Source organism: Gymnoscopelus braueri (genome assembly GCF_963280865.1).
Source record: "Gymnoscopelus braueri genome assembly, chromosome: 8".
NCBI lineage: Eukaryota > Metazoa > Chordata > Actinopteri > Myctophiformes > Myctophidae > Gymnoscopelus > Gymnoscopelus braueri.
In genome coordinates, this window is record NC_137609.1 from 32243477 (window position 1) to 32270585 (window position 27109).

Consider the following 27109-nt stretch of genomic DNA (forward strand, 5'->3'; position numbering starts at 1 on the left):
CAGGATACTGGAACTAGAGGTGAGACCAAAGCATTTCATAGGTGCCTAACCCAAGTTTAAACATCGATTCCACTCACCACAAAATTATGTCAATCATATGGCCAAAGAAAAACGTTGGTCATTGCACGTTTCTGCAAATCGTGGAGTGCCTCAACGGCAGGTGCACCGCATGGAACGACACTCAGTTGTAAAATCACTGCAAACCACAGCCTCCTGTGACTTTTTGCTTTAATATACTGCTAGTATACCTCAGTAACCATATACTGTACTTTACAGTCCCATAATTTCCAGGTATTTACCAGGAAAGTAGATAAGTAGATAAGTAATCAAGTATATTTACAACTAGGAAAGTTCCCATAATATGTGGAGAGTTAGTACCACAGGATAACTAATCCTAATAAAAGTTATTAGGAAATTATCCATAAGCAATGGTCCTTGCATCCTTTTAAGACTCTCTGGACATTGCACTGGAGAACGCAGAGGCTATCTTCTTGACTCTCTGTCTGGACTCATTTAATTGGGGAGAAAGGACAGTATTATTTTAAGCTTCAAATCAGTCAAGCAAAGAAGATGTTAAGGGCAGGGAATGCCCTTCAGCCCCTCACCATCACCACCGCTACCCTCCATTTTCCTTTTGCTCTTGTCAGCTCTGCTGGTGGTCACGGCTTTAATCCCTTTACATGCACACAGTTCCCTGCAGGAAGAGTGCTCTCCACTTGATCCTTGTATAGGTGTTGTCCACCTCGATCTCTTTCTGAATCTCCCTCTTTTTCTCTTTCTCAGTTCATGCGTGTCCCCTCTTGTAAATATCAGTGGCGTTTTGTTAAGAAGGGAAGTGAGAGATACAGATAAGGAGTTTTTGGCCTGATCCCAGTGTGAGGGTGGGCCCTTTGTGTCCAGCCAAGTATTTTACAGGCAGTGTGTCTGGGTTTTTAGCTGACCAGGTCCACTTAGCATCACCATCTTTTAGCTCAGTCACAGAGTGATGATTAAATTACATTGTTTAAAAATGTGCAAAAGAAGAGTCATGTATTATTGAGCAGATGCTAGCACGTAAATATGAATGCATAACATGCATGAATCCATTATGAATAATATAAGAGATTTAAAGCCAAAAGTATATTCATGGAGGGTTAGCACTGACTTTGCATAATAAAAAAAAAAAAAAGCTTATAATTTCTTTTCATGCACGCACACAACCCCAAAACATTGTCATCAAATGCCCCCTACACACAGATGGAAAGATGGAGATTTGCTGTCTACTGAGCATTTTTGTTGATCTGCACACTTTTTCTGCCTTTTGTTTAGCTGATCTTTGTCACTGCTCTGTACAGGCTCAGCACTTAATTAAACCTTAACACTTTTGTTTTGGGTGCTTTGTGCAGCACTACACTGACAAAAGACACAACCTTAATATAATGTCTGGCTAACATAGAGGCCTCAAGTTTGAGGGTGCTTAATGTTTTATCGGCTGTGCAATTAATGGGTTCACAAGTTTGACACCTAAATGCTAAAGGACTAAAAAGGGACAGCCAACCACAAGATCACTGTTTTTTGTTCCATTTCATTTCTCCCCCTGGTGCTGTGTAGTGTGCACCCTACCCAGTCAAAATAAAGGTGAAGAGGGATGTATGGATATATTTAGCTGCTGATAGATGCGGCTGTCATGGGTGCATTAGTCAAACTTTCACATTGTCAGTAGAGTTTGCTGACACTCCTACACACCTGTACATCAGGAACATCACATAACATTCTTTAGTTTCAGCTCATAATACTTCACCTACTTTACCAATGCTATGCATGGAACTCAGATCAAACACTGCAGTGAGGTAGATATGAGCTAGGGTGACCATACGTCCTCTTTTACCCGGACATGTCCTCTTTTGAGGTGCTGTCCGCGCGCGCGCGCGCGCGCGCACGGAACGCATGCACGCGCGCTGCGCGTGCGTGCATTCGTTAGGTGTCCTCTTTTTGGGAATTCAGAATATGGTCACCCTATATGAGCTGAATTATGCAATTTACCGCCCTGAACCACTTTCAACCTGGAGTTCCTATTTTGGGCATGTCATCATAGGCGAACATTTTAATATTTACAAATGTCAAAGAATTTCAGAATGTTCTTGCTTAAGCTAGCTTGTAGATCAGCTATTTTTGCTATTCGTCATATGAAGAACTATATTCTTAAGGGGTTAAACAAGACCATGCATGGCGTAATATTGAACAAAATATTTCCCAGTGAGATAATTTAGCCCAGATGTAACAAAAAGTGTGTATAAGATTAAACAAAATGTATACATGGACATACTACATTCTAAGAAAAACAACAAAAATGTGTCATTCTTGAAAGTTTACTTTTCATCTTTACCCTAAACATTTTAGGAATTCACAGGCAAATGTTGACGAGTCACATTTCCCATCTTAATTGATAACATGTAGCCAAGAGCCAGTAATTAACGAATGTCATAAAAGATACACAATCAAGTCAAGAATGAAATGTAGTCAACCCAACATTCTCAGACAGGGAATACAATTTTAATATGCTTGCCTTAATGGAGAACTCCATTTGCCATATTAGTCTTTGGCTGTACAGTACTTTCTTTATGACGTGTAATATTAAGTTCTTGTGTTTTAATAGATTACATCTTAGGCACAACCGTTAAATGTCTTGATATGAAATGACAGTTGATTGAAAGTAGTATGTTACGTCCCCGTCTAGGAGAAAAAGGGATTAAACCGGTTTTAATTAATAACTTAAGATATTTTATATGAATTAAAGATTAATTGAAATAAAATATTGAATTAAAATAACTAGATCATAAATGACACACGGAGCAACTCAGAGAAATAAGTATAATCACCCTAAATCTAGCCTAAATTCTCTACTCTAATCTAACAAAACATGACTTAATACAAAAAGCTGGCTTCCGTGGCCCATTGCTTTCACATTGCAAGATGACTACATAGACTCAAAACCTAACTAATACAGCGAACAAAACAAAGTGCATGTGTGGGTGGACAGCATTACTGCAAAATGCAGCCAGAGATCACTGGCGTTTGAAGGCTTTAAGTAGTCTTCTCCAACCAATCACTGGAAGCAGTGGTGATTGGCAGCCAGCAATCAGGACATGGTCAGCACCTGGAAGTAAACATTCACTCACAATCCCATACATACACTGATATAAACACACACATGCACTGACACACACAACTCCACTGCATACTCACCCACGTAACAACCTGTCAATTAATTAACCCTTCCATATACACATTTTCATGTAGTAATAGTCTTATCTGTGTGATTGATAGGAGAGATGATCAGAGGAGCTGAGTTTTTACCACTATGGTTGTTACCTGGACTGAAGTATGGATAGAGTTTCTCAGTGAAGTTGCAGCCAGTGAAAGAGTATAGATGAACTCTGGTCTCCACATCATAAAAGGAGACCAGACCCTCTTCATAATCAACAAACACTGCTACTTTTTAGCCTCTCTCTTACGTGGAGGAGAGCAGAGGGGCCAGCAAGGGCCTTGTACTCATTTAGTCCAGTAACCTTCTTCGGCGCTCAATTGGATTTTCTGTTTCCTGTTGATGGACTCTCTTGCCACTCCGAGATCCCACTCAGTCTTCTCTGTAACCTGAACCTCATAGTAAAATCTTCCTGAGGATAAGCTATGTTTTCCTAAGACACAGGAACATGGAGAGAATCTCTCTTTGTTGTCTGGAAGGTTCTGCTTTTTATCTCCGTAATACACTTGTTTTCCATCCTCAGACAGAATGAGTTTGCAGTGTGCTGTATCAGGGTCCAGAGTTACATCCACTGCATATTGCAGGATCGTCCTCAGCTCAGCCTCACACAGCTTCTCCATCTCTTCACTGAGGGTCTTCTCCAGCTGAGCCACAACTGTCCTCACTATCCCCACGTATATAGGCTGAAGGACATTGGCCCCGATTCATAACGAGGGTCGTAAATATGGGGTAAATAAAGTTCGTAAAGGCCGGTCGTATTTTGGTAGTCACAAACGGACGTGCAATTCCCAAAGGGGTTCGTATATCACAGAGACGTGCGTACAACCAGTGCGTATGACCAGGTGTGATGATTACTCTGGAAGGCTGCGTCCAACAGCATCCAACTTTAACGTCACCGTGCTGAACCGTGCTAAACAGCGTTGCCATGTCCGCTTATTATAAGCGAATTTGGGCTTATTTTTCTGTAAAGTTGCTTGTAAATATTGGTAGCTGTGGGGACCGCGGTTTTTTGGGCTTGTTTCTAAAGTGTAGTTGGTTATTTGGGCTTGCTTCACAATTGTTCAATTGTTTTAACCGGTGGTTCTCAAATATTTTTATGACATGGACCCCCAAGTTAATATGTAGGCTAATTTATCCCTATAAGCCCCATCTGAAATGTTTTGTGCCAGCTGGAGGCAGATTTGTGTTGTTAGAATGTTTAAAAAATCTTCCAAATATTGCACATTTTATTACAAGATTTCTTTTAAATATAGCAGATCTACAAGCTCACAACGGTTTAATTAAAGTGCTTATAATGGCCTAAGTGCCAGTTGCTTCTTTTGGGCTTGTTTTCCTAGACCTGGTTGCTTATTTCTCTCACAACATCTGGCAACGCCGATGAAAGTTTGAAGTTCAACTCCGCCTCGTCTAAAGATAACAGATGCGCCTTGACAGCTTACTGTTCTGTCTGGAAGCGGATCACGTAATAAATGCTCTCATGTGTAATGAGAATAAATAAGTTTACAAGGTTTAACCCCATTACCAAATAAAAGGCTAATAAAACGTGGAAAGGATATATATAAGCCTTTTCTAATGAACATTGCGGACTTTTACCAAGGTAAAAAGATGATGAAATCCAGCATACAAGTGGAACGCTGCTATCCGATTATGGACCAGAGCTTATTGATTACTTATTGATTAAATTAGTGCATTTTTGATTAATATATCACTGTCCTACGTCGGAATGGGGAATATTAGATCTGTTGTGTGTGGTGTTCATGTGATCAAAATACAGTAGAGTAGCCTACAGTAGACTATTAGCCTACAAATTAATACTGCAGCACGGACAGAGGTGCGTCAGTCCCTCCGCAGTTTCATTAAGGCATCATAGCCTATTTTCATTATTACATGACACTTTGGCTGAGATGGCCCGCTGGCAAACACACTGAGGGACGGGGACCTAATAATTCAACTCTAAATGCAACTGATAGCCTAGAAAATAAATAAAAAGCAGTGGAATCTACATCATGTCTATATGATGCATACTGTAGGCTACAAGCAATATATAGTTTGACATTAATTTTTTTATTTTTTATATATATGTGTTGACAAATGTTGGGCATATATATATTTTATTTGAGGTTTGCCACTGTTGTAATTGATTTTGGCATGAAGAATAAAGCATTCTAAAGACATACGCACATTTCAGCCCTGGTAAGACAGCCTCAGGGCTGACCTGAGAACGTGCGCACCTGACGCACAAAACACAGACCAAAAAACTTTTATGAATCCGACTGCAGGTGTAGGATTTGTCCTAAATGCCGGTAGGTACAAAATATGGTCGTAAATCCCTTTATGAATCGGGGCAATGGATCTTTGTCCAGTCCTTGGTGGGTGGAGGGGTCTTGATGATTGTGAAGTTATGGAGGAAGTGGAGGTGGTCTTCAGTGTGTGTGAGCTACTTCAGCTCAGAGCTTCTCTTCTTTAACTCAGTGATTTCGTGTTCCAGCTCTTTTATAAAGCCTTCAGACTGTTTCTCTGCTATTTTCTGCTTCTATTCAATCACATCGACGAGCTCAGCCTGGCTTCTCTCAATAAAGCTCATCAGAGCTGTGAACACCTGCACACTGTCTGCTATCTCTCTGTCTGCTTCTTTCTTGCTGAGCACTACTGAGCATAGGACCTCCTGAATCTTCAATTGTCTCTCCTGGATCATCTGCTGAACTTCTGCCTCTGTTTTTCCCAGCTCAGCCTTCATTCCTTCATATGCCTCTTTCAGAGATACAATTTGGTGTAACTTGTAGTCTGACTCAGTGCAGAACTGACAAACACACATGTAGTCAGTATTACAGAACAGCTCCAAAGGTTTGTCATGTTTCTTACACATCATGTCTTCCAGGTTCTTTACAGGGTCAATCAGTTTGTGTCGTTTTAATGCTGTGACTCGAGGCTCCAGGTGAGTCTCGCAGTAGGAGGTCAGACACCCCAGGCAGGACCTCTCAGCCTTCAGCTTGATCTCAGTACAGACATCACAGGACACTTCATCTGGTTTAGCAGGTTCTTGATTTGTGTTGGAAGGTATTTTCAGCTGCTTTGACTTCCTGAACTGATCAACCATCTCAGAAATGAATGAATTGATAAAGACATCCGGTCTCTTATAGAAGATTTTTTGACATAGTGGACATTGACACACATAGTTAGTGTCTCAGTAATGTGTGATACAGGTTTTGCAGTAGTTGTGTCCACATTGAGTGGTGATTGGATCAGAGAAAACATCCAGACAGATAGAACACAAGAGACTGCTGGCAGAGGCCATTTCTACATGCTGAGAATAAGAGTGAAATAATCAAATTTTGTTCTTGAATTATAATTGTCACAGCTTAAGTTAATAGTTATGAATCTTGTTTGGATCATATTGGAATACAGCACAATAATGTTGACAGATTACTGTACTTAATGGAAACCTGTCATTCTTAACCGTAGATGGGGATATGAACATCCCCATATCCGTGTCTGGATACAGTTTGATATACCTTTCATTCTCTGGTAATGAATAATACATCCTTATCTGCTGTACTCACCTTTATCTAAGTTCTCAGTATTTCTGCAAAAATCCTGTCGAATGAATGTTTTGTAGAGAGCATGTGCCCTTCAACCAAACCACTTTTTTTTATAAACATGTTCTAACGGTTTGGCACTAGATTTGCCTCACTGAGAAACTCCTCCCTGTAGCTGTTATCCCTTCACAGTCACCACTCTTCTCTGTCCTTCGTCTCTTTGTTCTTCCCTTCATCTCATCATCCTCTTGTTCTCTACTTCCACCATTCATGTGTGTGTGTGTGTGTGTGTGTGTGTGTGTGTGTGTGTGTGTGTGTGTGTGCGTGCGCATTATTCCTGCGTGTGTGCGCATTATTCCTGCATGCATGTGACAGGGAAACATTTTCAATTTTTCAGTTTTTTGAAATAATTAACCTATAACAGAAAGAAAAGTGGTTAACTTTTGGGTCAAAAAGGTCAAAGGTCAAGTTCATAATAGAGAGCTAGAACATGAGAGGCTGGTGTGGGCCAGGTTTGCGCCTCCATTTAACAGTTTGTCCTTAAAATATTGCTCAATAGCACACAACAGGAGGCTGTCATGTACTGCTGAACTGAGGATATTTAGATGCTAATAACACTGCTTCACATCATGTAGCAGTTAAACTGCGATGTGATGACCCAGTTTAATGACCCAATTTCCCATTACGGATCAACAGGATTTTCTCTGATCTTTTTGAAGTAGCCAAACATGGTAATTAATTACCAAAACACGGCACTAAGCCTACATTCTGCGAATATTTGTGATTCTGCATGTTTTAAATGTAGTATGCTTAAATTGATGTGCGCTGTGGCATTCTACATTCCATTCACGTGCTGAATTAGTGTATTGAATTCCTTTGGTGTCTGCTATGTGGAGCCACCTCATGAGTCCCTCATTTGCTTCACCTTTTTGTAGGCCGGAGGATGGTAGAGAGTGGCTGTCGATTTGGGTGGGTAGGGGTGTGTTTTTAAATTACAGTACATTTGAAATTCAGACTCTACATTTACCCATCCTAACTATTAGGAGCAGTGGTGGGAAACTATTTTTAACAGTGCCCAGGGAGCAGTTATGGGTTAAGTGGGACACTTCTGACTCACAGGCTGGGGACGAGCTGAGGGTTGAACTAGCTACCATCCTATTCCCAGACGTCCTCTCTACCCACTCATCCATGGCTGTCGCTAGGACATCCAGGGCACCACACTTCTCCCAGAAGTGTTTGCTTTCGGTCGTCCTTGTGTCTAATGGGCTGAGATGATCCTTGGTGGCTTGCAGGGTTCAGTGGATGTATTACCTTTACAGATGAGATGAAAACGGTTGGGTGTCTGATGAAGCAGCCAGTTGTGAGTCACAAGGATCCCAGTTCAAATTCTGGCATTTCTCGCATGTCTTCCATCTGTTTCCTGTCTCTCTACACTCTCATATCTAAATACATTTAAAAAGAAAATCAATATTCTGTAGTGTTGATCTCTTTTGACATTGATTTTGTTTTGAATGGAAGGGAAACACTTTTAATACAAATCATTACCTAAGACTAAGCACATTAAATGCTGGTTATAAAGCTTATATAATGCATTAACTCAGAGTATTATACTCTGAAAAGAATTGGCATATGTAAGGGAAAGGTGACGATGCCCTCTCGCTCTGTGTTTTTTTGTATTTTTTATCCATCTCTGTCTTATAACTCTCACACATTTATTCTCTCTCTAAGTATCTCTCTTGTTCTCTCTGTCCCTCCCTCTGTCTCTCTCGATTGTTTCCTCCATCTCTGTCTTCTCTTTCTGTCCCTCTCTCCTCTCTGTCCCCCTCTATCTCTGTCTTTCTCCCTCTTACACATACATACAGCACATAAACAAACACACACTGTTCGTGTCCACAATTCAGGGTCTAAAGGCTCGGCCATCACTGTCACTAAGTACACTAGTTACAGTTTTCTCCACTGTTGAAACAGTCGGCTAGTGGTGTGAGGCATTCTGCCGTTAAGACCGACGGGCAGGCAGGCAGCTAGCCAGCCAGCCAACCTGTCAGTCAGGTAGTCAGTCAGCCAGGCAAGAATTCAGCTGACAGTGCTCTTTGTGCACTTGTCTTGCTGCAGTGCAGATGTTGAATCAAGCCGGCGAGGGATAGGCCTGCCCCCTAGTGTTTACAGAGGAGAATAGTAGTAGAGGCCCCTCATTGCTCTCACTCACTAGAGAGTTAACACTGCAGTATGCACGGTGCAATAATTAATTCAAGAACAGCAGTACTGGGGTGCCTGGTGGTTCAGCATGTTAGTGCACAGAGCACAATGCTGCTAGTGAGTCGTGAGAACCCACGTTCAAATCCAACCACAGTCTTGTCTTGCATGTGCCTCCTCTCTCTGCCCTTGTTTTCCTGTCTCTCTACACTTAGTTACATGAAATAAAGCATAAAACTATTCTGGATAAATTTCCATTATTTTTTTTTGACAGGTCCTGATTCCCAGAAGAACTCTTAATAGCCATTTTTTTTCTTTCTTTGCCTCATAAAATATGCATAGAGCACTGTATATAAAATCTCACATGTCAATCTTTCTTCTCTCTGTAGGAGCGAGAGCGGAGATCCCCTCCTTTCAACCACCTGAGGATGCATCCCTTCGCTGAAGGAGTCAGCGCCTTACAGATCTACTGCATGAAAGAGGGAGTTAAGGTGCAGTACACAGCGTGATTTTTAACCTACATAACATCATACAACAGGATTATAACACTGTGTAATGCAATGCAGTGTAATGTAAGGTAATGTAATTGTCTCAATCCTGGTGGGCTGTTAGAGCAGCAAGGAATGAATATAGAAAGACAATGCAATTAAAGGAAGAATACTTTGAAACTAATATTTAAGCCTGAGGTTAAATGTGGTTTATCACCCTCCACAGGATGTGTGTATACCAGACCTCATCAAACTCCTAGATATCCTGGGGGACAATGGGGTAAGTCGTGTGGGACTTTGCAATGTCACATGACCCAACAGTGTTGTAGAAAGGTGTTTCCTTGTTAAACATAGCCAAATTGTATGTATATGTTTTTTTTTTCTTTTCTTTAGAATTTACGAAATGAGGAGCAAGTGGCGATTATTCAAGCCAGCACTGTTTTGTCGCTAGCTGAAAAGGTAAGCACTGAATCTGTCTGCCTAGTTGTTTCCATTGATAATACATAGTAAACATTGAAACGCCTCCAGCACTCTGGCTGACCTCTGTATTTGTTGTGTGCGTCGCCCTCTAGTGGATCCAGCAGATAGAGGGGACAGAGGCAGCGTTGCACCAGAAGATGATGGACCTGGAGATAGAGATGGTGAGTCGAGACAACTCTTGTGGAGATTTAACTCAACTTATGAAAGAAAAAATACGAAAAAGCATACATGACAGTATTTGGCCTGGTGAGAGTCCATTAACTATATTAACCCTGCCGTCCTTATTTTGGGCATGTCTTTAAAGGCATACATTTTCAAAATGTTCAGGTTTTTTCGGAATTGCTCGGGAATAACAGATCTACAAGATCTTGTAGATTGGCTATTTTTGAATATCTGAATTATAAAATATATTATTTTATAATAATTGTTATTTTTGTATAAATTATCTATAAGTCTATATTAGTGTCATGTCAGACAGTTGAATGTGTGTGTTCATGTGGTGATACAGGAGATGTTCTGTAAGCAGAAAGGCTATCTAGAAGAGGAGCTTGATTACAGAAAATCGTCCTTGGACCAGGCTTACATGGTGAGAGAAAACATTTGCATCTGTGTGTACAGTACATGTTCCAATACATGTTCCAGTATATGTTTCTGTGTGTGTGTGTGTGTGTGTGTGTGTGTGTGTGTGTGTGTGTGTGTGTGTGTGTGTGTGTGTGTGTGTGTGTGTGTGTGTGTGTGTGTGTGTGTGTGTTTGAGAGGGTATCCGTGTGCATGCGTGTCTACAGTATGTGTAGGATTGTGCGTGTGTGTCAGAAATGATAAATCTTACGTTCTTGTCTTTGCTCCGCAGCAAATCCAGGAGCTAGAGGCCACATTATACAATGCACTGCAGCAGGATAAGGTGATCACAGCACTTTTATTAGACCTGTACAAGTTTTAAATATTCATTCTGTTATCTGCTTAATTGGCTTGAAGAATTTTTAATCATGTGAATCTATCAAACTCATAAGCCTACAAAGAATGTTTTTGTTATAGACACAATGCGAGGAGATTTAGATTTTAGAACGATGAAGTTACTTAGGAGGTCTTGAACCATGATCTTATTAATTGTGCTGAAAGAAAGGGGGGCACGGTGGCGCCTGGCTCACAGCTAGAAGGTCCTGGGTTCGATTCCCACAAGGTTCGCGTCATCACCGCCCATACCCTAGGTGGGGTTGGCGAAAGGGCCTTTCTGTGTGGAGTTTGCATGTTCTCCCCGTGTCTCCTAGGGTAGGTACACTCACAAAAACATGCAGTAATCCTGGTCACTATACTGCCTCCCCCTGGCCAGCCGGGGCGCCTGATGGAGGGGAAGGGAACTGGTTGGAATAACGTGTTCCTTCCACGCGCTACGTCCAACCAGGGAAACTCCCTCCTGTCAGGTGACAAGAAGGTCAGTTGGCTCTCATGCATTGAAGGAGGCATGAGCTCGGCCCTGGCCTCCCTAGGTTGGCAGAGGGAAGGTGGTGCCCAGGATTACATAGACAATTGGCACTGGGTGTTAAAAATGGGGTTACAAAATCGTGGGATAAAAAAAAAAAAAAATGTGCTGAAAGAAGTTATATTTATGTTTTGTATGCTTTAATTGGCTCAACTCAAATTTAGGCCTTCAACTTCACTAGCACTATTTTTGGGTCACTCACCAATTTAGGGTCAACCCCCTGGTCCCCCTCTTAGTCAAGTGGCAGAACAGACAGAACAAGTCGATCGGATGAGCGTTTCTCAAACACTGCAAGCAGCACTTCCAGGAGCCAAGCAATCGGCCCGTTCTGAATGGCCATGCCCCGGACAGGCACTGAACTAGTATAATAAATCCCTGGATAAGATAGAAGCAACTACGATTTTCCCTTTAGCTTTAAATCCGGACACTTGAGTACGGTATACCTTTTTCAGTCCCGTAGTTTTGTGATTATATATACACAGCAATACAAAATGTCCTAAACTCCCCACGCTGCCTGCAGGTGATCAAATACGGCGAGCCACTGGACGAGCTGCAGAGAGACGAGCTGCGGACCGCCGTGGAGAAGCTGAGGAGACAGATGCTGAGGAAGAGCAGAGAATATGACTGTCAGATCCTGGCAGAGAGGATGGAGCTACTGCACCAGGCACACCAGGTGTGTGTGTGTGTGTGTGTGTGTGTGTGTGTGTGTGTGTGTGTGTGTGTGTGTGTGTGTGTGTGTGTGTGTGTGTGTGTGTGTGTGTGTGTGTGTGTGTGTGTGTGTGTGTGTGTGTGTGTGTGTGTGTGTGTGTGTGTGTGTGTGTGTGTGTGTGTGTGTGTGTGTGTGTGTTTGATTGATTGATGTAGTTTATTTAGAAAGACATGAGAATAGTACATGACAGTACATAACAGTACATGGAAGTACAAATTCACAATACAAGGTCTACTAAACTGGAAACCCTCATTAAGCACTAAGCTTGTTTAAGATGAGAACCCCATGCACACAAATCATGATGAAATATAAGAGGCAGGCAGATATACACACTACTATACAGAATGTCATACAATCAGCTTTCAGGTTACTGGTATGACGAGAGAGAAAAAAATATATATACAAAAGAGGAAAATGAAGGAGGCGGGGGGGGGTAGTGTGTGTGTGTGTGTGTGTGTGTGTGTGTGTGTGTGTGTGTGTGTGTGTGTGTGTGTGTGTGTGTGTGTGTGTGTGTGTGTGTGTGTGTGCGCGTGCTTGCGTGTGCTTGCGTCTTTACAGTCACACAAATGTATCTGAATATAAATCATCTAAGCATTATATAGCTTGCTGCTTAGCAGAAATAGAAATAAAAAAAATCAATGTAAAGATAATTTAAGATGTATTTTCGTGATCGGAAATGACAAACAGATGACAGCTTCCTGTCTCGGATTTCGGAAGGTTTAGTTCCAGACTCTATATAGCATTCAGAGATGACTCAGCAAGACTAATGAGAGTTAATTTTGTTTTGTGGAAAATGTGTATACAGTACGTAGATAGTATTGTATAGAAGCCATGAAGGAGGATGCATAACAAAACTACATAGGTCAATTTGAGTAACACGTTGAGGGACGTGCATTTTCTGATCCACAGTAAGCCCTCCATCTCACCTTGTTTCTCTCTGACTGTTTTAGAGAATCCGTGACCTGGAGGATAAGACAGACATCCAGCGGAGACAGATCAAGGACCTGGAGGAGAAGGTAATCTTTAGCTATACAGTAGTTATAGTTAGTTATACTTTATTGATCCCTGCAGGGGAATTGGTCCTCTTCCCACCGGAGTACTGGGCAGCCACTGAACAGCACCCTAGGAACAGCTCTAGTTCTAAGGCCAGTGCTGCCTTCAAAGGGCACTGGCAGAAGTATGTGCCATGTGGAAGAACTCCTCAGAGAATGGTATCAGTCAGTTTCAAACCAGGACCCTCTTTCTCTGAGGCAACTGTACCCCTGTAACCACTGATCCACTATGCCATTTGATGCATATTGTACCCTCAATGAAAACAGCATGAATGTTCAACTTTAATGGAAAGAGCATCTGCACACTCAAAATGTTTCATTCAGTTTAATAATTCTTAGCTCCTGCACCTCAGTCAAGTCTGATACCGTGTGAGCAGTGTATTCTTTTCTATTTTTGAAAGTTACGCTTAAGGTTTTATGAGATAAAAGGTATTGGTTCGCTCAGAGTTCTTAATGCAAATCCAAAAGGATTAAATATTCAAGACAGTTAAGGTAGTGCTACTAACTTTGATACTGTATGGAGGAATGCCTACAGTTACTTTATATTATTTAGTTAAAATTGCAGTTTCCATTTAGAGCCAAATTGCACTAGGACCATTCTGTTCTGCTCGGTCTGAAGTTCTAGACCATCTGTGATGCTATGGCAGTTCCTCTATAACTTTAACCTGTCTTTTTCTGTGCTTTTCACTAACATGTCTTGAGTGTCGTTCTAATCTCTCTTCCTCTTTGTTCCCCTCTTTTCGTTCTTCTATTCTATTCTGTCTGTCTGTCTGTCTGTCTGTCTGTCTGTCTGTCTGTCTGTCTGTCTGTCTGTCTGTCTGTCTGTCTGTCTGTCTGTCTGTCTGTCTGTCTGTCTGTCTGTCTGTCTGTCTCTCTCTCTGTCTCTCTCTCTCTGTCTCTCTCTCTCTCTCTCTCTCTCTCTCTCTCTCTCTCTCTCTCTCTCTCTCTCTCTCTCTCTCTCTCTCTCTCTCTCTCTTGCCCTCTCCAGTTTTTGTTTCTGTTCTTGTTCTTTTCTCTTGCCTTTATCCTTTGGCCTTGAAGTCTGTGGTGTGTCCTGTTGCAGAGGTGAGTCCCGTGGGCCGTGAAGTCAAACGAAAACCCATCCTCATCAACATACCTTGGTCAAGTAGTGTTTGGAAATACTTGATCCAATGTAATGAGTAATCTGGAGTTTACAGTATTAAGATAATATGAAATGAGTTGAATTGACATATGAGATGAGATCAGAGGCCTGTACTATGAACCAAGTTCAACAAACCCAGGATATGTTTTAGTTATCTGGCTTCACTAACCCCCACTATCTCAATCACTCTAAGCGGTCACAGGAAGGTGGTTATCAACTCGTTAACCCATTAATACCTGAAGCCGATTCTACAAATGCCTTCTAAATCAGTAGTTCTCAAACGTTTTCGTGCCAAGGACCCTCAATCTGAAAATGTTTTGTGCCAGGGACCCCCAGAAGAGAAGAATTTGTGTTAAAAAATACAAAATTATTGAAAGAATTTCAAACACTTTAAAGATTTTTAAAAAATGCTCAAAAATAGCAGATGTACAAGCTCGCAGTGCGGCACAAAGTGACACGCAGTGAGCTTGTAGATCTGCAACTGCATTTTTGAATAGCCAACGCAAAAATCTAGCTTTTTCCAATCTAGCTATGAGTGTGTTCACATAAAATGGCCGGTGTTTGCAACATATGACCAATCGCAAACATGGACAAACTCACTGAGCAGAGCAGCATACTTTACGAATGAAGAGCAACGCATCATATTAACCACTCTAGATAAAATAATACTTAGTTGACCGCGGTTGGCTCTATACTTTTTCTGCTTTTATTCCCCTCTACACTAAATCTCTTCGTCAAAAATAGCCCTTGCGATGCGTTGTGTGCTTGTCTATTTTAGCAGAATGTTCACCCCATAATAGGGATTATAAATGTAATATTTTTTGTTATATAAAGGTTCATGTGGATAAAAAAATATGAAGAATGTAAACATTATACCTATGCTATCTATGCTATCTAAATGACATTTTAGCCTTTGCTTAAGCCTGCAAGGTGCTACGGGCTAAGGTGGAGTCTGAAGAGGTGAGTCTTCAGATTATGGCGGAAGATTGGGAGTGAGTCTGCAGTTCTAATTGCAATAGGGAGTTCGTTCCACAGTTCCACAGGGAGACAGAAGGGAGAAGAGTCTGGGAAGTGTGGAGCATTGTCCCAGATGTTTAGGGAAGGTTCTGACAGCTTCCCTGTGTTAGCTGATCTGAGTGAGCAGGAGGGGTTGTAGGGTTGGAAGGCTTTGAAGATATGGGGGTGCCATACCTTTGGTTGCTTTGTAGGCCAACATCAGTGTTTTGTACTCTGTGCGGGTAGTAACTGGGAGCCAATGGAGGGAGCGGAGAAGGGGGGAGACGTGAACATTTTAGCCAGTTAAAGCTAGCACAGTTAAAGTTGGTTTTATACTTAGTTGCGCACCAGTGTCGCACACCGAAAATTGACGACCTACAAGCTTACAACGTTTCGCAGGGCACCGCGTTGTGAGCTTGTACTGTAGATTTGCTATTTTCGGTGAACGACACTGGCACAGCAGTAGCACACAATGAAGTATAACATGTTTAACTCACTCCGTCGGACGAGAATCTATACCTCTCATATCAATAATCATCAGGGAAAATTAAAGGGTTTTGCCGCAATCTGTCCACTGAGCTCTGCAGGAATCCAAGAGAATAGATTGGTCAGTAGTTGGTATTTTACACGTGAATTCTCATCTCAAACTTAACCTGCTCCAGAGGGTGCAACATAGGTTACCATGGCGATGTATGTACCCCGACAAGAAGTAAAACACCATCAAAAATCTTTGATGTTGAAGTTACCTCACCCCCAAATCCAGCTTGGTAGTACAGGCCCCAGATCACATCAGATCAGATGCTTTTCTGCAAACTGAAAAGATTATTTTCAAATAGCATTTGACTCATGTTTGTCCTATTCCATGCCATAGTTGGTCTGTTGTCATCTCTCTTTCCGTTCTACATGTTTGTCTCATCATCGTTCCCTTTTCTCTTCACACTATTTTTTTGCCGTTTAATCATTGTCTCATATTTCTTCAATGTCTACAGTTAATTTCTTCTCTGCAGGTTTTGCCCCGGGGCCCAACGTTTGTGTTGACCAGTTTTGACATGAACTAATCTCTATTAGCTTGTATTATTATAATTTTTTTACTCATGTCTATGTTCTCTCTCATCTCTTGGAAAGCATGTTTGACAGAAGTTTTAGCTTTAGCCAGTTGTCTTTTCCCTGCATGGGTCATGTTTCATTTGAGCCTTGAGCCCGGCTTTCCAAAGGGCTCCACCAGTAATCATTAAGTATTCAAATTGAACTCCACTCGTATGTTCATGTGAAGTGACTGTAATGTTGAAGACTGTAGTCAATATCTGTCAAGCTTACAGTTTATGCAAGGGATAATTGACGGCCAGCCAGTCACTGTTGAGAAATAAAAAACCTGACAAAAACCAGACAGGATGATTAATAAACTGTAGTAGAGTTTACTTCTAATTAGTAACAGCTTGATCAAATGTAGGGGGCATGAGGGCTGCTAAACTGAGACTCTCCTTGCACATTTAACAGTTCTTAAAAATGTAAATATATTTTTTGTATATTTGATTGATAATTCAATTGGCCAATTTGTTAAGTGCATTTTCCCTGGTAAAATAAATTATTCAGAGACAAATATTACAGAGGATGAGCACACCATAACTCTAACCCCTAACCCCTAACCCTTGGACTTAAATAAGCATATGGCCTTAACTCTGCCTCTCTCTCTCTCTCTTTGTCTAGGTGGTATGGCAGCTTGGAGATATAGTTTGTGACTGCAGTGTTATTTATTTTCCGGCAGAGCGTGGAGCACATGGTGTACGTTGTGGTGGCTGCTAGTGTCCTGATGGTCACCTCTGTCTGTAAGGGGATCAGACGGTCACAGAACATATTTGGACCCGTTTTTGTTTGGGTGCTAGGTGTGGGGGGTGGGGGGGCGTCTTTCTCTCTGTCTCCGGAGGATACACACTCCGGGACGCCGTCCTGGGGAACGTGGAACCTCTCTCTCCTCTCAGCTGGGAAGAAGAGGAAGAACCGGAACAGCTCAACACAATGGAATAAATACACATAGAGGTCGATACTGGCAAAATGTCAAGATGAGACGACTAAACGGACACACACACACACACACACACACACACACACACACACACACACACACAGACACACAGACAGACAGACAGACAGACAGACAGACAGACAGACAGACAGACAGACAGACAGACAGACAGACAATTAAATCACATGTACTGTAGGACACGTACACACATGCACACAGCACTCACACCCACATGCACGTACGCAAACAATCAGTTGACAAAACCAAAGCAAAGTATAGGAGATGTTTTCTCTGCCATGCAGGGTAACAATACACTATCAGACAGACAGACAGACAGACAGACAAACGGAACAGACACTTAGCTCAACAAACAGACACACAAAGGGGGGAAGGACTCCTTGACCTCACTGAACCACACCCCCTCTCCTCTTCTCCTGTTAGTTTCTTTCCAAACCTGACGGAACATTCCTCTCAAACGCAACCTCCAGGTGGACGCGCAGCAGGCAGGCTCTGGCTCTCAAGTCAGCTCAAACTTGACGCTCCTCTGCTGGCCTCAGCTCGCTCCTCCTCAGGTCGACAGACTCAGTGCGTCTACAGACGAGACATCAGTGCAAAGACTTTTGTGCAAAGACTTGTTGACTCTCTTAACTGTAGGGGGACGAACGTGAGTCGAACGCGAGTCTCCGCCAGATAAGAGGGAGCAGAGAGACAGAGAAAGAGAGAGAAAGAAACGAATATGGAGAAGAGAAGGATTTTCCATGCAGGAGTCCCATACTGTAAGGCAAGCCCACCTGATCTGCATTTCCACACAGAGGAATCTAGGGCTTGTGAAACAACCTCTTGTGTTTGTTTGTTTTTCCCCCCTCAAAGAACCAGCAGACCGAATGAACTTGAATCTCTGGTTTTATATTTTTTCTCTACTTCTCTTCTTTTCTGTTTTATTTTGTTACAATTCTACCCACAGTCAGTCGCTACATCCCCAAAACTCTCCACGCAAGACTCTGTCCCTGAATCTGTACTGCTGTGTATATTATATATATATATACATTTGTTGATATGTACATGTGTCTCTGTTATTTCCAGTAGTCACTCTTTCTCTTCTTTCTGTGAATAGTTACACCTCTCTATTCTCTCCCGCAGCTCGAACAGTTTCTGGCAGTTTATGAAATGACTCGAAAAGGTATATGAATTGCTCGGGTTTTATTGTGGTGACGGCTGCAGAGATGAACTTTATTTCCTTAAAGATTATAACAGGAAAAATATTTGGAATATGAACGTTGAATATGGAATATTTGCCAGTCCTTCTTCCCCTTTTGTGCCATCCCTTGTCTCTCTTTTCTACTGCTAAAGGATGTGTTTCTCTGGTTGACCAGCAGGGGGTATTGGTTTTCGTCTGACTGACATTCAACTTGCCCTTTTAAGTTCATTGTGATAATCTATTGACAAATCTGTAAATATGTCCAGTCCACGCTAACTACTGAACGTCTTCGTCGACCTTGGTCAGACGACTGGCACCAGCCGCTAAGTTGAAAGTCTGTTCAAATTCAAATCTAATTAGGTCTACTTTAGCAATCAATAATCCAAGTCAGGTGACTTTCAGTACAACAATATTATGGTTACAAGACAGTGGTTATTTCAAGAGCTGACTGTCAGATGGCTAAAATACACTGGAAGACAATGGAATTTAAATGTACCTACGTTTTCTCAAACCCTCCCCACACCCACCGCCAACAAGAATGCTGTAATTTAAAAGCAGTGCAATGTACGTATAACGTATCCAGTTCCCCATCCCTTCTTTTTTACTAACCACAGTTCATTGTTACTAATACTTTTTAAATGCTATGACCACCCCCCCCCCCCCCAAAACACACACACACGCACGCACGCACGCACACACACACACACACACACACACACACACACTGGTGGGTGATTGGTTTGACACCTCTTTACTCTACACCCCTTTAATGTAGGTCTCCACCCCTTTTCCAAATGAAATAGGAGAAAGTTAACGTAACACTATACCCATGTTAACTTCTCTGCTCACTCCCCAAGCTAACTGTGTCCAGACTCCTGCAATATTAACTACCTGGCCCTGCTTGTTCCCAGTGTACCTGAGCTAGTGTATCCATTACCCCCCCCCCCCCATCCCCACCCTGGCAACATTCACACGTCTAGGGTAGCCTATTTTGGCATCTCATTACATTGTCTACCTACTGTACTATGGCTCTCGCTCACTTTATGTAGGGGAATGATTGAGACAATTTTTGTGCAAACTCAGCTAATCTAGCTAATTGCCTTAAATGCGCTTTCCCCTTGTCAATTTCTATGTTCCGTTTTTAACGGTTATTTTTTCAGGCGGTTGATATATAATGTAATCTATATTGTTTTTATTTCACAGAGGATTGATTTATTTCCCCCTTCTTTTTTATCGTTACCCCTTCTGTCTTCCAATAAGAATTTAACCCCTCCTACTTTCGTGTATATTATTAAATGAACAAAAGAAAAAGGAATAATGCTGAAAAAAAATAAAGTTCATGGCCTTTGATCTTGAATGCGAAGGTGTTTATTTCATGTATTTTTGTATGTGTATTTCAGAGTTGCATTGAAGGTAGGTAATTTAGGCATCTGGGTTCCATTCGCTACTTTCATTAATTGCCAGACCCAGGGGGTCAGGCCTACATGAGGCTTTGTCTGTCCCTCTTTTCCTCCCGGTCAACGTTTTTCCTCCCGGTTCAACGTTTTTCCTCCCGGTCCCTCTTTTCGATTGGCCAAGCTTAGCGTGACGTAGTGCTCTGATCTTCAGATTTCAACTTATAAAGTGGTTTGTAGGTGTGTTACGTACTATGAATTTATTCTGGGTCTGGCAGAACCAGGTCTCCTGGTCTTGTTTTACCTACACTTCATTCATAGACAAACTTTTAGTTACATTTTGAGGCAACTGATGTTTTTGAATGGAACACATAATCGCCACATTATAACACCAAGTCAGATAAACTGTCCAATGTAGGAAGCACAAGTGACTGTCAGTCCATTTCACCTGATATAGTGCAAATGAAAGTGACAACAGGTCACTTTCAACAGGTCACAGAGAGGCAAAAGCAAAACAACCCCCCAAAAGACTGGCTGATTCTTCTCTAATTGTGTGTTCTGCTAGTGTCCTTGTCACTAGAAGGGCGCTGTTTTTTCCTTTTTTTTTGACGAAGGGTTCCCAGATTGCTATACTGGTAGCATGAGACGGTACGTGTGGCCCAATCACGTTGCACAGGTAGGCAGTCCATGCAGCTTCTCCAGGATGGCACATCCATTTGTGCAGTCGCTAGATGGTTTGCTGTCTCAAGAGCAGGGAGGAGATGCCAGACGTCTGGCCATTGAAAAAGGACAGCTCTACAGGGCCGTAGAAGAGCATCAATCCAGCAGCAGGACCGGTATCTTCCTCTTTGTGTGAGGAGGAACAGGAGGAGCACTGCCAGACCCCTACAAAATGAACTCCAGCAGGCTACTAGTGTGTATGTTTCTGACCAAACTGTCAGAAACAGACTCCATGAGGGTTGGCACGAGAGCTCATCGTCCTCTAGTGGGAACTGTGCTCACAGCCCAGCATGTGCAGCTCCATTGGCATCCACCACAGAACACCAGAATTGGCAGGTCTCCCATTGGCGCCCTGTTCTCTTCACAGGTGAGAGCAGGTTCACACTGAGCTCATGTGACAGACAGAGACAAGAGCCTGGAGGCACCATGGTTAACATTATGCTGCCTGTAACATCATCAGTGGAGGGTTGCACAGACCTCCATGATATAGCCAACGGTACCCTGACTTCTGTTAGGTACGGGGAAGACATCCTCAGAGCGATTGTCAGACCGTATGCTGTTGCAGTGGGCCATGGGTTCCTCCTGGTTCAGGACGATACTTGGCCTCATGTGGCCAGAATGTGTAGACAGTTCCTGGATGATGAAGACACTGATGCTATTGACTGGCCCTCTCATTCCCCTGACCTAAATCCAATTGAGCACCTTTATGTATCATAAAGACATTATGTATCGTTGCATCTGACACCACCAAGCACCACCACAGACTGTCCAGGAACTCACTGATGCCCTGATCCAGGTCTGGGCAGAGATCCCCCAGGACACCCGCTGCCGACTCATCAGGAACATGACCAGTTCTTGGGAGTGCATATACAGACACGTGAGGGCCATACTGAAAGCTGTCAAAGTTTTGATCTATCAGATCTTCATCCAGACATACAACATGTGTTGCCATGATCAAATTCACGCATCACAGATTAGCCTGTGATTAATATATTCACCTGTAAGTCTAATAATTCAGCTAAACAATCATGGGACATGCCTACTTGAATAAGCTGACTACATGTACTCTGCCAACCACCCCTGTTTGTTCTTAAAGCTATACACAAGGTTTTCAAAAAAGGCATTCACCATAAATAGCACAATAGATAAACATCAGATCCTCGTAAATAACAGCCACCATTTTGTTCTACTGTTGAACTTCACCTACTAGGACTGTCATGATCGTGACATTTTTGACGACGATTAATTGTCATACAAGTAATTGTGATTAATGACTGATGGAAATATGAGCTTTCTGTTCATTTAATCCAATTGTGTTTTTATACGGATGAATGGAAATGATTATGGGAAATAATTGTGATTATCTGAGATAATTACGATCATTCAATTATGTAATAATTGTGACGGGCTTACTCTGTTCCTTTTTTGCCTGTTCTCATTGTGTCAGTTTGCTGCTCAGGGTGAGAGCTCATTCAGGTCAGGAAGAGGTAAGCTACATCTGTTATTTGGTTATTACAGCATCTGATGTGCTCTGCACATGGTCCACTTGACATTCTCTGGACAGTAATTATTCAGAACAGCTACCCACTCTGTCTTTTCTGTCATTCTCCAAGGACTACATTTATTTTACATTTTATGCTTCCAGACAAATGAGACAATTACCATTGGCAGCTCAAGCATGCATCCAACGGTGTTATGAAACAGGAGTTGAGGCCCTTGTCTGAGAGTTGGACTGATGCGTTGTGAGAGTCATAAGACCTACCTGTACCCAAGGTAAAAGTTCACCATGGTTTTGCCACATGGCAACATGAGGGGTTTCCACGATTTTCATTCTGTTGGGGGTTTTGTTTCTCTGTTTTGTTCGCGTGAGATTCAGAGGACATCATAGGAGATTTGGTATTTTATCCAGGATAAGGCCTGCTTTTTCACTTTAGTCCTGGTTGTTTTTGCCAATTCCAGAACATAAAAACAGTCCCATGGACCAGCCCTGCCAGAGGATGTCTGCCAAAGACGAGCTCCACTATCTGCCCACTCCGCTTTCAGCAGCTAGTATCACTGACACATCCATCCCTCTCTGAGGCTATGAAGTTACACACCGTCTGGCGTGGTGAGTGAGCTTATGCACAGCATTCAGCCAGGAAAGTGTTTCACGGACAAAAGTAATTATACTGTACACAGTTTAAAAAGTAAAATAAAGGTTTCATCTAACTATAAATGCATAAAATCTCTGCGCATCTGCGTGCCTCTGCGTGCCTCTGCGTCGTGTCGCTGAGGACCCGAGGGAGTGGCGGCCGATGTGAAGTCGGTCGGATCAGTGGTTCTCCAAAAATATCTATAAACCCACAAATCCACTTATATGGAGATCCCTGATGTCAGCAATATGACATCATAGTACTAACGTCATAGACTGGCCTCCAAGTATGATAACGGGTAGGGCACTGATGGGTACAACGGGTATTGCATAACCAAAGGGAAATGCATTCCCAATGGGCATCAAGCCTAGTCTCAATCTATAAATATCTGATGGCTGCTTGGTGCAAATAGAATTTCCGCAAGGACAAATAAAGAATCTATATATCTAAATGCATGGAATCTCTGTATGTATATGTGTCTGTCTGTCTGTCTGTCTGTCTGTCTGTCTGTCTGTCTGTCTCCCGCAATCAACTCCATCTTGCCGTGCCTGTCGTCGAGGACCCCAGGGTGTATTGTGCAGAGTGGGAAGGTTGGACAGGCGGTTGTCCAGAAACAAAAATCTCTGTATCTGTCCGTCTCTGTGTGTGCCTGTGTGTGCCTGTCTGTCTGTCTGTCTGTCTGTCTGTCTGTCTGTCTGTCTGTCATTAATGTGACGTTATAATTCTGATGTCATAGACTGGCCTCCAAGTACTATGATAAAGGGTATTGCACTAGTACTTTGACAACAGGTCGGGTACAATTGATACTCTGACAACAGGAACAACGGGTATTGCATAACGAGAGGGGCATCGTTCCCAACGGGCATCGTTGGCCATTGTTCCCAATAGGCATCGGCCTAGTATACACTTAAAATCTAGAACTGTTGTCTCAGTAGCACAAGTTAATAATGACCCATGTTTTTTGTTCTTCAAGACTTTAGATTTAAATGAACCAGATCAAAATTATCCCGGCATAAAGATTGCACGTGGATCTGACAAAGTAAAAAAATAAATTAGGAACTTTAAAAGGAGTGGCATGACATCACAACGTAATGTTAGCAGTATTTAATTAGATGAATATAGCACATATACTATATAACAATAAACCATATCTTGTTTGTAGTTGGTAATTGAATGAGGTAAAATGTATGTTGAGGCGTCTGATTCTTCTGCGGCTGAGGAGGACGAGAACTGTGACTCTGAAGTGTGGTGTTTGACACGAGTCGGAAGAAATTCACATTGGCTTTGCTTGTTCGACAGTACAGAGATTAGTGTTGGACGTGGTCTGAATGTCACCTACCAACTTTTATCTCCAACCAACCCCCTGATGATCTCCAGACTGCACTGCGTTTTCAAACAGAGGGAAGATGGGCAATGGACAGTGACTGACCGGAAGAGTCTTAATGGTGTTTGGGTCAATGGAAAGCGCATACCTGCTGAGAAACCACACCACCTACAGATTGGGGACTCGGTACAACTTGGTGCTCCAATAAATGACACCATTGAGTATGAGTACCTACTTAATCGTCGGCTGAGGAAAGACATTAAGCCATACCTAGCAAACATATCAGGTGAGAATGCAAATGAATCCTCCATATTAAAGAGGAGTAAGAGGAAATACAATAACATTACTGATGAAACTGAGCCTTTCACCTCACCCAAGCACTACCAACGTTCTACCCCAGACCATTCACCTGCCCAGTCTTGCCCAGTACTGGAGGACCAACTGAGGGCGGCTAGACCAAAACAACCACATGTCTCTTGCTCAAGCATACATAGCCACGGAATAGACTTTAGTTCAGAAGGCTCCAGTGATCCTTGTGATTTGGACAGGTTGCAGAGGTTCAGCCAAAACATCCGGATGCTGAGGGAGCAGGTCGATGACACCCAGAAGCAAGTAGCATCGCTGAAAGGAGAGCCACCGCAGGGTGACCTGCTTAGGGAGGAGCAGTTCAGGGTGCTGCAGCCTCAGCTGCAGATGCTCATCGAAGAGTTGGCCCTCTCTCGACAAGGCTTTAAGGAGGTTCTCCTGGCCAAAGACAAAGAGCTACAAACGACAAAGGAGAGAGCACAAGCTCAGAAAGAGGAAGTAGTAACCCAAGTGACAGAGGTCCTGAAGAGTGAACTTCAATGCATCATTTGCACAGAGCTCTTCATAGAGGCAGTCATCCTGAACTGTGCTCACAGCTTCTGCATGCAGTGCATCAGGGAGTGGCGCAAAAGAAAAAATGAGTGTCCCGTCTGCCGACAGAGGATCCTGTCTCAGACCCGCTGCCTGGCACTGGACAACTGCATCGAACGCATGGTGGAAAACCTCAGCCTCGACATGAAAGCCAGGCGCCAGACCCTGGTCACAGAGAGGAAAGTGTCGGTGGAACCTGATGAGGACAATCGAATCTTCATTGAGTCCACTAGTTCCTCCAGCAGTAGTTATACTGATGATGATGTTAATGATGTATTTTACTCCATCAGTCCCTCGTTCAGTCCCTCGTATCTAACTAGTTCCCCCATCAGTAGTGATACTGTCGATGATGATGTGGATGAGGATGAAGTTCTTTGGGCGGAAACTGACAGTAGCATCAACTCTGTGCCCTCTGTGAACTCTAGAAACAGTGTGTTCCTGAGTAGCATCAACTCTGTGCCCTCTGTGAACTCTAGAAACAGCATGTTCCTGAGCTCTGTCTTTTCCTTCAGCAGTACTGATACTGAGGAAGAGTCCGAGTAACTGGAGGTTAGCCCCGTATTATCACCCGACTGTCTCGTTGAAGTTTACAGACAAGGGCTTGCCCTCTTTGTAGAGGTCCAGTGCTCAAATTTAGTGTGAAGTTCATTAATGCCTTCATATTTTAGTAATTTACGTGTCTTACTCGTATTCAACATAAGCCAATTATTAAGATAAGTTAGGCCAAAGAAATAAAAAGAAACGGCGAGGCTCTAATGTGGACCTCAGACTCCATGTGACCAGCCTGTGAGTGTGGCGTCATCTATGACATATCTACTGTATGACGTGTGCCCAAATTTGGGCAAGGTTTCAGCCCTATTCCGCTATAACTTTTAAGTTAGATATTACAAAAGTATAAAACATTTAAAAAAATAATAATCATTTAGGTACTTCTGTGGCCTACTGGCAGCATGTACACACAGACCCTATAATAGAAGGCTAGCTAGACTCTAACAACACATGAGTAGCAATGCTTATTGTGTAAAAAAATGTTTTACCAATTACCTGAATGCCCCCGCCCCCCAGTTAAAAATCACTATAATGATAGAAAGCAATAATCATTATCATTACAAACTAATAAAAGAACCCTTGTTGTAAAAAACCGAAGTTGTCCTTTAATATTCAGCATCTACCACGCTGTAAAGAACATGCTTGGCTAAATACGACAAATCATGATTCTACCATGTAATGTATACAATATACACAACAAAGATCTGAAGGTGCATGCAGCATGTGTGTGTGTGTGCGTGAGTGTGTGTGTGTGTGTGTGTGTGTGTGCGTGTGCGTGTGCGCGTGTGCGTGCGCGTGTGCGTGCGGACGCGTGTGTGTGTGTGTGGGGGGGGGGGGGGGTGTCTGTGTGATTGTGCATATTTGTGAATCACTCATGCTACATAATTACTGTCTCTAACCTTGTTTGAGCAACAGACGGCCAGCAGTCAAATCGACGGTTGCAGCTGCTGTGTCTGCTCTGATCAGCAGCTCCTCATCAATGACCTCTCACTCACTGAAATCTTCAGTGTTCATTTCACTTTGCGGGTGGAAATAATGGACCCATTTCAGGTTGCTTTTTACACTCTCAGGATTAAATGAACACTGTGGATTTTACCGTGCATTTAATTGTTCTCCACAATATACATATATAAAAATCTCAACAGACTTGTAGCTTTCTAAACTAACCTATTTATTTGTGATGTGTGCAAAATGATCCAATTCACATTTGCTGGAGTCCAGTGATGTGCTACACAAACATCAATTCAATAATTCAATAACTAATATATTACAACGCATTTCATATGACAAGCGTTTTTTTATTGATGTTTTTAATGTATTTGTTTATTTATGTATTTCTTTTTTATTTAAAATAGTATTTGTACAACCTTTTTTCTCCTAATTTAGTTGTGAGAATGAATTCCTCCCCAAGATCACCCTCCCCGCCCCGGTTCCGTCCCACACGTGTTGTATTGGCTGTTGTTGGCTGACGTTCAGCCAAACAAACCGGATACAACCTGACACACCTTGATCAAATGACTTCAGAGAGACACCAATTTGCGTGAGTTTTGGACAACATTTTAGGAGTAGTA

At 42.5% G+C, this 27109-nt stretch overlaps 2 protein-coding genes across 2 annotated transcripts in view; both read left to right on the plus strand.

The window, feature by feature from the left end:
- Positions 1–17175, plus strand: part of jakmip2 (janus kinase and microtubule interacting protein 2) — a 48044-nt gene extending 30869 nt beyond the window's left edge. The window contains 10 exon segments of the mRNA XM_080435192.1: positions 1–19; positions 9363–9464; positions 9688–9741; positions 9855–9920; positions 10034–10102; positions 10450–10527; positions 10792–10842; positions 11942–12094; positions 13081–13146; positions 17009–17175. The exon segment at positions 1–19 is cut by the window's left edge and continues 80 nt beyond it. Coding sequence (XP_080291318.1) covers positions 1–19; positions 9363–9464; positions 9688–9741; positions 9855–9920; positions 10034–10102; positions 10450–10527; positions 10792–10842; positions 11942–12094; positions 13081–13146; positions 17009–17104 — 754 coding nt within the window. The 3' untranslated portion in view covers positions 17105–17175.
- A 6776-nt stretch (positions 17176–23951) lies between these two features.
- On the plus strand, positions 23952–25532 carry LOC308090773 (E3 ubiquitin-protein ligase rnf8-like; the record flags this gene model as incomplete). Its single annotated transcript, XM_080436039.1, has 1 exon — positions 23952–25532. The coding sequence occupies one exon, from the start codon at positions 23952–23954 to the stop codon at positions 25530–25532; it is 1581 nt and encodes a 526-aa protein (XP_080292165.1).
- Between the last annotated feature and the right edge of the window lie 1577 nt (positions 25533–27109).